The sequence below is a fragment of the Pectinophora gossypiella genome, chromosome Z (assembly GCF_024362695.1).
Source record: "Pectinophora gossypiella chromosome Z, ilPecGoss1.1, whole genome shotgun sequence".
Lineage (NCBI taxonomy): Eukaryota > Metazoa > Arthropoda > Insecta > Lepidoptera > Gelechiidae > Pectinophora > Pectinophora gossypiella.
In genome coordinates, this window is record NC_065433.1 from 20097988 (window position 1) to 20111401 (window position 13414).

General features: G+C 36.2%; 1 protein-coding gene across 6 annotated transcripts; it reads right to left on the minus strand.

Moving 5' to 3' along the window:
• Positions 1–983: 983 nt before the first annotated feature.
• Positions 984–13358, minus strand: LOC126380568 (uncharacterized). 6 transcript variants are annotated; one of them, XM_050030069.1, is made up of 11 exons: positions 12792–13358; positions 12225–12299; positions 11925–11987; positions 11429–11509; positions 10078–10116; positions 9186–9263; positions 8143–8220; positions 6575–6745; positions 2655–2849; positions 2045–2223; positions 984–1296 (listed from the first exon to the last, which is right to left on the minus strand). In XM_050030069.1, exons 1-11 carry the CDS (start codon positions 12910–12912, stop codon positions 1018–1020), a joined length of 1359 nt encoding a protein of 452 aa, XP_049886026.1. In that variant the 5' UTR covers positions 12913–13358; the 3' UTR covers positions 984–1017. The 6 variants fall into 6 exon arrangements, with proteins under 6 accessions (XP_049886026.1, XP_049886025.1, XP_049886028.1 ...); XM_050030068.1 differs by having other exon boundaries at positions 12210–12299; XM_050030071.1 differs by lacking the exon at positions 11429–11509 and having other exon boundaries at positions 12210–12299.
• Between the last annotated feature and the right edge of the window lie 56 nt (positions 13359–13414).

Genomic DNA, 13414 nt, shown 5'->3' on the forward strand with positions numbered 1-13414 from the left:
CGGTTATTAACGACTGCTAATGCAGCCGGGACCAACGGCTTAACGTGCCTTCCGAAGCACAGTGGAGCTCGAGATGAAAACTTTTTTTTTGTGGTCACCCATCATATGAACGACCATTGCGAAACTTGCTTAACTTCAACAATCGCAGACCGAGCGCGTTTACCGCTGAGCCACCGAGCTTATATCTTCTTCTTCCGTATGGGTTGTGTGTGAGGTGGATTACCAACCCCATCAACCACCATGGTTGATGGGGTTGGTATTCACGAAAAAATAATATGAAAGTTCGCCAACAAACTTGACATTTTGATATTCAACATTCAAAACGGACATAACTTTCTGAACGCGCCTTTTTACAGATGCCTAGGTAACATAACTTTTCTTTATACCTACCTTAACATATAAAAAAACAGCCTATATACGTCCCACTGCTGGGCACAGACCTCCCCTCATCAACCGGAGGGGCTATGGAGCATACTCCACAACGCTGCTCTACTGTGGGTTGGTGGATGTGTTTTAACGGGAATAACGGCTTAACTGGCCCTCCGAAGCACGTAAACATCTTATTTTTTCAGACAATCAGGTGAATCGAGCCTGGAAAGTCCTTACCAAACAAAGGACAGTCTCACAATGTGATTTCGACAATGTCCCCATCGGGAATCGAACCCGGACCTCCAGATTGTGAGCCTAACCACTAGACCACAGAGGCTGTCCTATTTACTTAATGTTTATATATTATTTTCCTGTTTATGAAGTTTAATGAAAGCTCTTACAACTATCTCACTTTACCCAAAGAATTACTTCTACCCACACTCCTTGCAGCAATGACGTAATACCTACTACTAATTATGTAATTAGGTAGGTATGTCTGTGCATGTCCCTAAACTAACAGGTATATTCCCATCGCTTAACAAATGACTAACACAAAAGCAAAAACTAGTTGTAATACAAAATATATATATTTGTTTATACTTAGAATTGCAGGTGTAAACAAAACAGGCATAAATAACGAATGATAGTCTAGTAGACTGCAAATATATAACTCAAACCAGTTAACAACCGCCAGATTGCAAGTATAACTAGTATAAATAACGTAATTGCAACAAGCATTAATAGTCCGTCAGTAAACTTCCTGATGTTTTCCTTAGGAGGTTTGGGAGTTGCGGATGGGATTTGTCTTTTTCGCGTTTTGCGTGTTGGTGTTTTCTTTGTTGTAATTGGAATTATCGTAGCTTGTAAAGGTTCGTACTCATCATTAAGAGCCGCACCAGAGGACGCAGCTGTTTGTAAAGGTTCCATCTGAATAAAATAATGTGTATTAGAACATAAAACTGCAGTGGCCACGATTACAAGTCATCAAAAGACAACTTGCGATCAGAGTTCTACTGACTAGGGAATCGAAACGGGACTGGATGTCATCAGTCAATGCGACTGACGTCTTAGAGTTGAAAAGAGCATTGGTTCATCATCATCAGCCTCATAGGAACTTTTAACGTATATTAATTAAAGTATCGTTTTAAGAAATGAACCTGCTTAGATTTACGGTAATGATGATCATCATCATCAGCCCATTAACGTCCCCACTGCTGGGGCACGGGCCTTCCCTATGGATGGATAGGGAGATCGGGCCTTAAACCATCACGCGAGCCCAGTGCGGATTGACGGTTATTAACGACTGCTAATGCAGCCGGGACCAACGGCTTAACGTGCCTTCCGAAGCACAGTGGAGCTCGAGATGAAAACTTTTTTTTTGTGGTCACCCATCATATGAACGACCATTGCGAAACTTGCTTAACTTCAACAATCGCAGACCGAGCGCGTTTACCGCTGAGCCACCGAGCTTATATCTTCTTCTTCCGTGTGGGTTGTGTGTGAGGTGGATTACCAACCCCATCAACCATGGTGTCAGGGTTAATATTGAGCCGCCAAAGGCCCCTGACATGGATCATGTCACGACTACTAACTTACATCAGTAAGTAGTAACGGGGACACTTAATAAAAAATAAGCATGTGCTTAGGTACATCAGAAAGTAAATCGATAGTCTACCTGAACTGAACCATTTAAGTTGAATCTGACACGTCCATGATTATTGTAATAATTGGTCCATGAATCGAAATGAACGACGCCATTTATGTATGGGATCACCTCGGAGGTATTTGCGGACACGTCTTCCAGTTCCTGAACGTCACCAGACCTCATAACGGCAAACACGTGGAGTTTATACACTGGAACACGTGAATAAATACATATTTTCTATTTGGTTCTTCTTTAATTTTGGATGGACGAAAATTGGAAAAGTGAAGACACGCAGTTGGCGTCGAGTTCGCGAGCCGCACCCAGTGTATTTACCTATCCTTTCTCTGAGTAGCCAAGCCTTGGTTTCGTGACTGTTAGAAACATAGAAATGACGAAAGAAAATCAGTCAAAATGTTGCAAACACTTCCATATAGAACATACATAGGTGTGAAAAATGAGGTATACCAGTTTCAAGAATTTTAATTCAGAATTGCGAGGGCAATAGCTACGAGTTAAAAGTATGACTAACTCAAAGAAAGTACGTACAAAGTCCGATTTCACATTGTCTAAAAGCACAGACTAATGAGGCTGGTAAGGATCGCAATTCTTAACGATTGACCTGGTAAAAATGTATACTTACATACCCAATACGATGGAAAGATTTTAACCACGAAACCAAGCACTGCATAGTCCGTCCAAAAGGGATAAGGAAAGGTTCCGGTTGTAAATTGGTACAACGTCAAGTTAACAGTTTTGTTCTCTTTAGTTTCACAACTGTGGATGGTTACGGAATGTTTGTGGGACCCTTCACGGTTCTCCTCATAAGCTAAAGAATCTGTAACAAAATGCTATTAACCAATCTATAATAATTAATATCCAGATTGTCAAACAGGTTTCAATGTGGTGGCGTAAAGGGGGGCCAAAGGAGACGAACCGCCAAGCCCAAAGCACAAACACCTATCACTCGATAACTCGACGGGGTGACAACGACAACTCACTTATACAACCAAAGAATGCACATAAAAGCTACCTCTAAAAAGACAAACCTAAAAAATGAGAGATTGATGCGACGTTTGCAAGCCGCCAGTCTGGTGCCCAATAAGCGATTCAAGGCACAACGTTGGAACAGATTCATTGTAAAATGAGAGATCTCAGATTCAGAGTAGGTATGTTCCAATTTTAGCACTATGCCCTAGACATTTAAAAAAATACGTTTCGTTAGTTTCACGTGGAAGACGCTTTTCAAAGTCAAAAGCAGTCTTCGATTTTATCGATTGAAAGAGCCAGGGATGTTAAGTTTGATAATTCAAACGAATATTTTACGGGGACTATATTTTCTATCACCAAAATTTATATTTGTCATCAAGATGTATCACCTAATACCTAAATAGATCTATCGCCACGAAATATTTTCGTTCTCAGATAAACAAAAATTGTTCCCAGGTATGAATTATCAAATTAATGTTAATATATGTGTAAAATAAGAGATCGATAACCAATAAAATTATATTGCATTACATGAATATAAACTTCGTTCTTATAATAACAGTTTTGTTACTTAAATAATAAGTCTGTGCTCAGAATGGTAGATCTGTCACCAAATAAATCGATTATCGATCCCTGACTGCGACTCCTTTTTATTTGATATTTTGTCACCAATACAGTAGTAACATTTTATTTCGTTCAGATATTAAATTAATAGTATTCGTTACCAATTTAATACATCAATTTATAATTTTAATGAAAAAATGATCAAAGGGGCGGAGACAAATTGGCGCGCTTTAAAAATTGACCAATCCGGCCTCAACGATGGGTAGTAGAGCATTTTCAAAAATAAGTGTACCTCCCATTTTCACGTTGTCCCTTGTGTTTGAAGTCTAATAACTAGTAAAATTTACTTCTAGCTAATTATTTTAATTATTGAGATACATTAAATATATTCTAAACTAATTAAATTCTAACAAAATTTTCATGGTTATGAGGAATTATTTAAATAAAATATAAATTTTTATCACTAAGTACTAGATTTTGCCGTGTCCCCCACTCAAACTGATAAATGTTTGAAGAGATTCTTAAAACTTTTTGTACTAGGGTATCATTAGATGTTTGGTATTGGTTGAAGTTTTCTAAAGGTTCTCTCATTTCCAGTAGTTTATAATTTAAATCTTGTGCTTATTTAAATATAGTTCAATTTTTTCAAAAGTCTTAAAAAGTGTACCGACCGGACATGTCGGGTTTGTCACGACTAAAACTGCCTATTGAAATTATTTATGGTAGCTATTTTCGTTTTAAAATGGCAAAATTATCCTTAATTTACCGGTCGCCATTTAAAAAAAGACTAGTGACAAAATATATTTCGTGACGCGAGACGTGTTTTCTGGTATTCCACGGCCGTCAAAATTTTATCTGTCGGGTTTGAGACGATATAAAATCAGATTCAGGTGAGTTTTATTTTATTAATTTATTCAGAAGATGAACTATATTATAATGCAAAATTATTTACATTTGGTGACAAGACTAGGTATTTTTTTTCCTTTTAAATATCGGTTTGAATATAAAATGGGAACAGAGCGTCACGTCAGTTTTGCGACATTTTTCCCTGTGACCTACAGGCTGACTAGTAAAGTCGCAAAACCGACACTATAAAGCTGAGACTACATACTGAAAAGGTTTAAATTTTTTAGGCTTAACAATGCCACTAACTAGTGCAGAACGGTCTCGGAGATATAGAGAAAAATTTAAAAAAGAAAATCCCGAGAAATTAAACGCCCAAAGGTTAAAAAATTTACAAAGAATAAAATCGAAGAAGAAAAAAATATCTGAAATGAATGAAGAAGAAGCTGAAAAAAGAAGACAAGTTTGTTATTTCTTAAACTAAGTAATCTTGATTTTCGAAAAGACTGTTCCCATTAAGAATTGATAATTATTTGATTAAAAACTTAAAATTTGTGTAAGTATATCTTTTATTTTATTCACTTACATTTTTGGGTTCGGTTTTCTCCTGTGTGAGCCCACCCTTAGAAAAATTCGTATGTCAGTTTTGCGTCAGTCCCTCATTTTGCGACGAAGAAATTCTTAGATTTTTCTAATTTTCAATATGGAGAGTTGCTAATAATTTCTATTATTTATTAAAATGATTTTAATATTCGGTATCACAATAATTACTTTGTTTATTAAACTAATATTCGAAATTAAATCGTAAATATAATGGTTGCCTTGGTATCAGCTGTGACAAAACCGAACGAAAAACTAGCATATTTCGTGTTTTATAGATTTTATGACTATGTATATATTTTTTTCATAAAATATCTTTGGTAATCTTCATAACACAACTAAAATCATATTTATATCTTTCTTATAGTTACAGACCAATTATTTTTTAAGATAGTCGCAAAACTGACATTTTTTTCGCCCGTCGCCCTATAATTTAATAATTTTTCGTAAAATAGATTAATCTGTTAACAACTTCACATAATTTCATAAACTATCGCGTATCTTAATAATATCTAAATCAAAATATCTCCAACAATGTCATATTTTTAATTATAGCTAAAATTCAGTCGTAGTACACTTAATTTTGAAAACGCTCAGTAGGTAACTAGGTTCGATCACACGATGCGCGACGCGGGCGGCGTGCCATAAGCCAGCTATTTTAAACCAGCGCTGATTGTTCAGTGGTAATTATTTTAAACAATAAATATTGATTATATTGACTTTAATTGTTTTATTTACTACTCTGCTAAATATAATTTATACTACCAGTGGAAATTTAGAACCTTGGGAGTCTAGTTAAGTAGCAGAATCTTTTGGTTGAAACGATGATGACAACCCTAATTTTTTATTTGAACTTAATGCAATTTTCTAGTAACATAATATGATTTATTGGTAATCTCTTTAAATTAGTTTGTTTAAATACTTATTAGGACACACCTATTATAATACATACAAAAACATTTATTTGGTACTAGACCTTATATCTCAGGATTTTAGTTGATTTATTGTGGAACTGATTTTGCATTGTATGGTGACTACATTTTGGTGACAGATCTACTATTTTGAGGACAAACCCTATTATTTAAGAAACACAAAACTAATTAAATTGGTGATAGCTTAAATGATACCCATATTTTACTAAAATAAAGTCTCGTAGGTACATATTATCATCAATGCTCGTTGGCATGTTTAGTATTTGGTGTTCTATTTGAAATAGGCGTGTTCGATATAAAATTGCCCTGAGTGCCAATCTACCTACCTTTCGCCATAGAATAAGGAATCATACTACGTATAGAACGACCAGCTAGGTTTACGTCACCCCCTCCCGCCCACTCGAGCATAGTTTAGACTTGAATCGTATAGCGTCAGACGTCACACACAGATGCTCGTATACAATAACGTCAATGTGTGGTGTCCGTGTAAAACGAGGTTGTTTGTATGAGGTGTCCGGGGTGTGCTTATGCTTAAGCCACCACTACTACTACGTCAAAAAATATAGGTATATACTTATAAGTAGCTACCTTCTATAGATACATTTTAAGGTCTCCTTAACTAACATTTACTAACCGTAAAACCAAAATATAGTATCGTTGTCACATGTCATTTTTTGTGTATTTTGCCTGAACTGGGTCCCGTTTCCCTGAGACGCGTTCGTCGGAGCTTCAGACGATACATTTGAAGTTATCAGTGAGGTAGTCAAGTCCACAGGTATTGAAGCAATCAGGCTCACAGGCATTACTATCGCAAACAGAAAGGGAAATAAAATATTAATACACTATAAATACAATGTACATACCTGAGTCTCCACCGGACTTCGTATTTTTAATCTTTACGCAAAAATTGTTTTACCATAGGGCTACTGCGATACAGAGGAAACCCTAGTGCAGGGCCCGCTATTATCTTGTGTTAATTTTACTTTATTTGGTAAGTAAATAAATATTTTTACTTTTTTTTACTTTTAAATAAACTAAACACCTAAACTTATTTAGAGATAGAAACAAATATGTCTTGCAATCAGATTCGTACTAACGCTCAAAGAAATCTGCTAGTGGCGGAGGTTTTCCGATGGTTGGAGTAATTTCTTGAGCTTCTACAAAAATAAAAAGACTAATTATTACTAAGTACTACTTAGGAGTAAGCATTTGTAAAATAGGAATATACATATAATCATTCATGAATATTATTTAGTATTACTAATTATTTAGTATAATGTAATGATAAATCATCATTATTCAAAGAATAGTAGAATGATGAAGTTTCCAGGCTACGTTCCTCAAAACAATATAGCCTGGATAGTCCCTCATTTTTGGTGCAGGTTAGGTATGGGATAATTTACAAGCAACAGTACCTACTGTAGGTACCCTCGTAAGTATTTTTTTCATAATCAACGACTTTATACCGGGTGTTAGTTACATCGTAACAAAAACTTTAAGGGATGATTCAGACCAGGATTCTGAGTTGATATCAAGTGGAATTTTCCGTCGCAAAAGTATGGACCTGAAAATAATCACTAACACCCATACGTACTCGTATGGCTACGTACCTGTATGTACATGTATGGGGTGTTAGTAGTTAACGCAAAACTGAGGGGGATGATTCAGCTCATAATTCTGAGTTAATATCAAGTATAATTTTCTATCGCAAAATTGAAAATAATTAAAAAAAAAACATGAATTTAGCGACGGAGAATTCCACTTGATATTAACTCAGAATCATGGTCTGAATCATTCCTCAAAGGTTTCGTTACGATGTCACTAACACCCTGTATAGGTACCTACACATAATTTTACATATGAGAGTGCGAAACGAATATGTCAGGGGTTCGTTTGGGGTTGCATCGATTGTGGAAAAGGTGAAAGAAAGCCGGTTGCGATGGTACGGCCATATCCTGAGACGCGAAGACGACCACTCCGTCAAGAAGGCCTTAAACATACCTGATCGACCGCGTGGAAGAGGCCGACCGCCTTCTACCTGGTGGTCAAATATGCAGAAAGAGATTCTATTGGAAAATCTGAGTACAGAGACAAGCCAGAACAGAGCTCTCTGGCGCAGACGTGTGAGGAGACCCGACCCCAGCTAAACTGGGAACAGGGGCGGACAAAGAAGAAGACATAATTTTACATAATATTACTGACCTCGTTTTTCTGGTTTCCAAGATATCGTTGACATTTTAGACGTTGATGTTGTTGACGTGTTGTGAATTTCCAAAGACACTAAAACAGAAACCCGTAAACTGACGAGAGACTATCCAGGCTACGTTCCCCAAAAAATATAGATGGCGCTGTACAGAGTTGCCTTTGTTTAACCTTCTAATTTCATGGATAACATAGATATTATGCAAAGTTATTTTTGGGTAAGTAAGTATAAATGATGACCCTTGTTATGTATTACGCCCAGGCACAATTTTACACCTTCCACCCATTAGGTATTATTTTGATCAAAATAAAGAGAAGCAAAAATTTCTACACATAATCTGATCCAAATATATCAGGCAACAATTATATTTATATTATAAGTATGCCTTTGCCATTACATTATATTTTTGTATAACGATGTATCTATTTCCGAGCAATGTGTTTAACTTTCGATAGGGCGCTGGTTAAAATAAGACAAAAGCCCGAAGTTTAGAGAATCGCGTGTAATGTTCACCATTAGAAAAAGGAGAGTGTTACAGTATTGCCATACTTAAATAATAATTAAAAAACTAAAATGTTGGGGATGCCAACACAATGAGAAAATAGGTAATTATCACGTTAAATCTGTAAAACGTCATCTATATTGTTTTTGGTGAACATAGCCTGGAAAGTCCCCCCTTTATGGTGTAGGTTAGGTATGGGTTACTCTACAAGCAACAATGGTAGGTACTGTAGGTAACTACCCTCGTAAGTATTTTTTTCTACTCACTTTTCACACGACTTTATACAGTGTTTTAGTGTCATCGTAAGGAATACTGAGGGGGATGATTCAGACCATGATTCTGAGTTTATATTAAGTATAATTTTCCATCGCAAAAGTATAAAATTGAAAATAATTTAAAAAATATATACATTTTGCGACGGAAAATTCCACTTGATATTAACTCAGAATCATGGTCTGAATCATCCCCCTCAGTATCCGTTACGATGTCACTAACACCCTGTATACCTACACATAATTTTACATATTTTATGTTACTGACCTCGTTTTTCTGGTTTCCAAGATATCGTCGACATTTTAGACGTTGATGTTGTTGACGTGTTGTGAATTTCTAAAGTCACTAAAACGTAAAACCGTAAACTAATCAGACTGTAAGTGAGGTAAACCTAGCTCAGCTGCTGGTGGGAAGCGGAGTTGCCGTTCTATACGTAAGAATAACAATTCCTAAGTATAATTACCTAAGTAAGTACTTATTTTTCTTGCCATCAGTCTACTCATATGAAAATATTAAAGATTAAACTGAAATCCGTTTTTCAATATCTCTTCTAAATAGTTACAGTATGTACTTAGTAGGAGAATGCTTCGTCCTATTCTAGCAGAACGGCATTTGTATGTGTGACTGATTGTACTTGTATGCAGGGATGTTATGGATATGAAATTTCGGATACGGATTTAAGAATGATTATTATACCGGATACGGTTACGGATACAGATATAATTTTTTTAAGGAATTTCAAAAGTAAAATACGAATAGGTAATAAAGTGGTTTTATTTATAACGACAAGTACACCTACCTACGTATACCTACTTATAATATATGTTATGACGACAAAAGAAGAAAAAACAAACTGCGCGCGGCTTGTTGTGGGTCGGCAGTGTCGACACTGGCAGCGGCCGGCCAGTCAAAGCAACTTGCCATAACTTTTATTTCGGATTCGGTTACGGATGATTTTTTATATCGGATATCCGATAGTTTCGGTTACGGTTACGGAGCTCCCTAACATCCCTGCTTGTATGGCACTAAGACCATGTGACGTCACGCGTTTCTATTGCCATTTCTTTCTAACTCCTTGATTTCGGGTAGCAAGAGAAGTTGAAACAAACAGACAAATTGGGTATGTCTCATAGTTAATTAATTAAAAATACCTTCTTACCTATTCCTTCAGTTTTTCTTGTTATCGTGGCTTCAAATGCTGTGGAAATACAATTAAAAAAACCATGTGAATTGTTTACCTAAGTATATGTATAAAGGTGAGTATAGACTACAACATTTTCTGGAGCATTTCTGTGTAATGTAACGTTCTTACGAATGATACAATACAGGCAAAAGCTCAGTTTCCAAAGGATTTCCATGTAATGTAACGTTCCTGCGAATGCTCGGCGTTATGTTACGGGTAAATGCCCACAGCGAGTGTGCATTTACCTACATTTCGTTGTACCTTGCGTTCATTCTTTTTTGAAATGTCGGACCTATAAGCTGCGTGTGCTGCGTTTATCTTGATGAATTATATTAGAAGAAACAAGAAAAATAGAAATAGAAGATGGTGACAAATGAACATTTACAATAGAAGACAAACTCTTGGAGGTGTGCAATTATTGTTAGACTTAAAATCGCGCATCGCCCGCACTCGTGGCTCGACGAAATGTTACACCAATACGCTCGACGAAGTGTTACACCCAATGTTACACCAATATGCTCGTTGGTTTGTAACAAAGAGCCCAGCGTGCTCGACGTTTAGTTCGTAAGAGGATGATACACTAGAACATATCATAGAGCGGCTCGTTGTTCTGTTACAAGTAAATGTTGTAGTCTATACTCACCTTTAACCTTCACACATTCGTGTTTGTCATATTGGTATATTCTATTAGTAGACCCAGCCACAAGGAGGGAGTTTCCAGACTACGTTTTTCAAAAACAATATAGAGCGCTGTAAAGATTTTCCTTCAATTAACCTTCTAATGACATGGATAAGTATGCATCTTTTTTCTTTGTTTGTAGGTATAAATGTTGACCCTTGTTATTACACCGTTTACACACAGACACAAGACATCTTCTACCCATTATTATTCTGATCAAAACAAAGAGAAGCAATATAGGTAGCAACGTAATTCTAGACATAATGGTGATCCAAATATAATGCAACAATTATTTTTATATATTCTTTTGTAAGATGTACAACGCCATCTATATTGTTTTTGGTGAACGTAGTCTAGAAAGTCTCTCATTGTCAATTCTTTTCTTTCACACTAATGTAAATACTTCTGTAGTAAGTTGTCGCCTTCTTTAATAAGAATTACGAAAGTGAAAAAAATATAAATAATAATAAAAAAGAAGTTAATGAAGAATTAAAAAAATAAAGAGTGAATAAAGAGTTTTTGTTTGTATTGTAAAGTATTGGTACTAGTAATTCATGGAAGTACCTACCTACTGTGTTCTAGAATACTTAAATAGAATATAACGATAAACATTTATTGGACCATAGATACATACAACTTTATACTAACTCGGCATTTCGGGTTTAATTTTTGTCGTCATCGGCATGATTGTAGGAATGAGGGCACCATGAGGGGCTGGCGACGTCGCTTCTATTAAAAAAAAAGGTAAGTAGGTACACCGACTTACAGAATTATAGAATCCTCATATTCAACGTTTTAATTTACATTCTAATCTAGCATTTATGTGCCTAAGTTTTACCGACGTACTTTCTTTTTTTGATGTGACTTATTGTAGATTTGCCGCAGATGGCATTAACTGCTTGGCCGGACAAATGGGGAGCGCTGAAGGCTCTCACCCGGTACAACGTTTAAGACAACAGGTCCGAGGGTGCCCAGTTCGGCGCGAACCTTCGCTCAGGGCGTCGTCTGAGAGGAAAAATATTTGAAAGAATTAATAGACCCTAGTGGGTCGATAGCGATAAGCGCTGATTGAGCGAAGCCTACGTACTTCTTTTTTTTCCATCATCCCCCTAGCATTATCCCGTTTTTCACAGGGTCCGCTTACCTGACTTGACGATTTGACTGGTCCGGTTTTTTACAGAAGTGACTGCCTGTCCGACCTTCCAACCTGCGAAGGGAAAACCAGCCCAATACAGGTTATGTCAAATACCTCCGAAAATGCATTTCTCGAGAATGTGGGGTTCCTCGTGATGTTTTCCTTCACCGCTGAGCATGGTGTTAATAATTTATCATCCAAACATGAATTCGAAAACAAATTCGACAATCATTGGTTTAGTTGACCTATGCTGGATTCGAACCTACGACCTCAAAGTGAGACCTACGTACTTACTTGAAATTTGCAAACCGTTACTTGTTGTCGATGGTTGTGGCTTCCATTCTGTGCTCGTTAGTCCAGTTACCGACTTCGTAGTATTTGATGCTATAAATAAAAGGGTACTTGGTTAGGATATTTAGACCTTTCTATCATTGAAAGTTTAAGCACAATAAACTTTACATACGATCATACAATCAATGATTCATACGATCGCGTATTTCCCGCCAGAGTAATACGGCACTTCTTATTTTAGGTAAGTACCTAGCTATGCTTCAATTTTCGGTCATTTTAATCTTGCAATAATAATAATGTCTCGGTGGGAACAAAACACAAAAATCACTTTGTGATCCCTAGTTTGTTTAGGACATTTCAGGCTGATTACCTGTTTGTCCAAAAGTAAGATGAGCCGTGCTTGGTCCCGGTTACTACTTACCGATGTAAGAACGTAGTCGTTACATGAGTCATGTCAAGGGCCTATAACGACTCAATAATGACCCTGACACCAGGGTTGATGGGGATGGTATTCCACCTCACAACCCACGCGATAGAAGAAGAATAATAATGTATTAATTATTGTATAAATTACTAATTACTGACCTGGACGGGACGTTTCCAATTCTTTTGTGAAATTTTTAACGGTCGTCCCCGTGCTTTGAGTTTGTAGGGATACAACAAATACTAACATACAACAGTTTCTTAATATATTATATTCTCTCATGATCAATTCTAAAATTAAAATAGTTTTGTTTCCTAAAATATGCTAACAAATTACTTAAAGTATAACTAATAGAAAAATACTTTTACATAGTTATTTTATAATTTTATCATGTAAGTACCTACATACTTTTTGATTTCATAATATTTGACGTTTGACATAATCACTTTGGCATCTATGATAATGCTAGCCAAAGAGTGAGATGGCCGTAAAGGTATTATTAAGACTGTGCCTACGAAATCATATTTTTTTAAAGATATGCAGTAGGTATTTTTTTAATGGTTTTACCTACTTTACTTATAGGAAATTAAAGGAACAGCGGGTTTAAAATTGACACATCGAAGCAATTCATCTAAGAAAGCAATATTGCTATTTGACATTTGTTTGCATTGCGCACTTACTTTTATATGCGCAAATGTCAAATTGCAACATTGCTTTCTTAGATGAATTGGTTCGATGTGGCCATTTTAAACCCCCCGAGGTATTTAATTTAACAAATAAAACA

Excerpts from the sequence above, each read along its gene's own strand:
- LOC126380568 (XM_050030068.1), bottom strand. The coding sequence starts at position 12,912 with ATGAGAGAATATAATATATTAAGAAACTGTTGTATGTTAGTATTTGTT. Across the intron at positions 11,510-11,924 it reads CAGTCAAATCGTCAAGTCAG|AAGCGACGTCGCCAGCCCCT; the intron begins GTAAGCGGACCC and ends TTTTTTTAATAG. Across the intron at positions 2,224-2,654 it reads CTTTCCATCGTATTGGGTAT|TGTATAAACTCCACGTGTTT; the intron begins GTAAGTATACAT and ends CACGTGTTCCAG.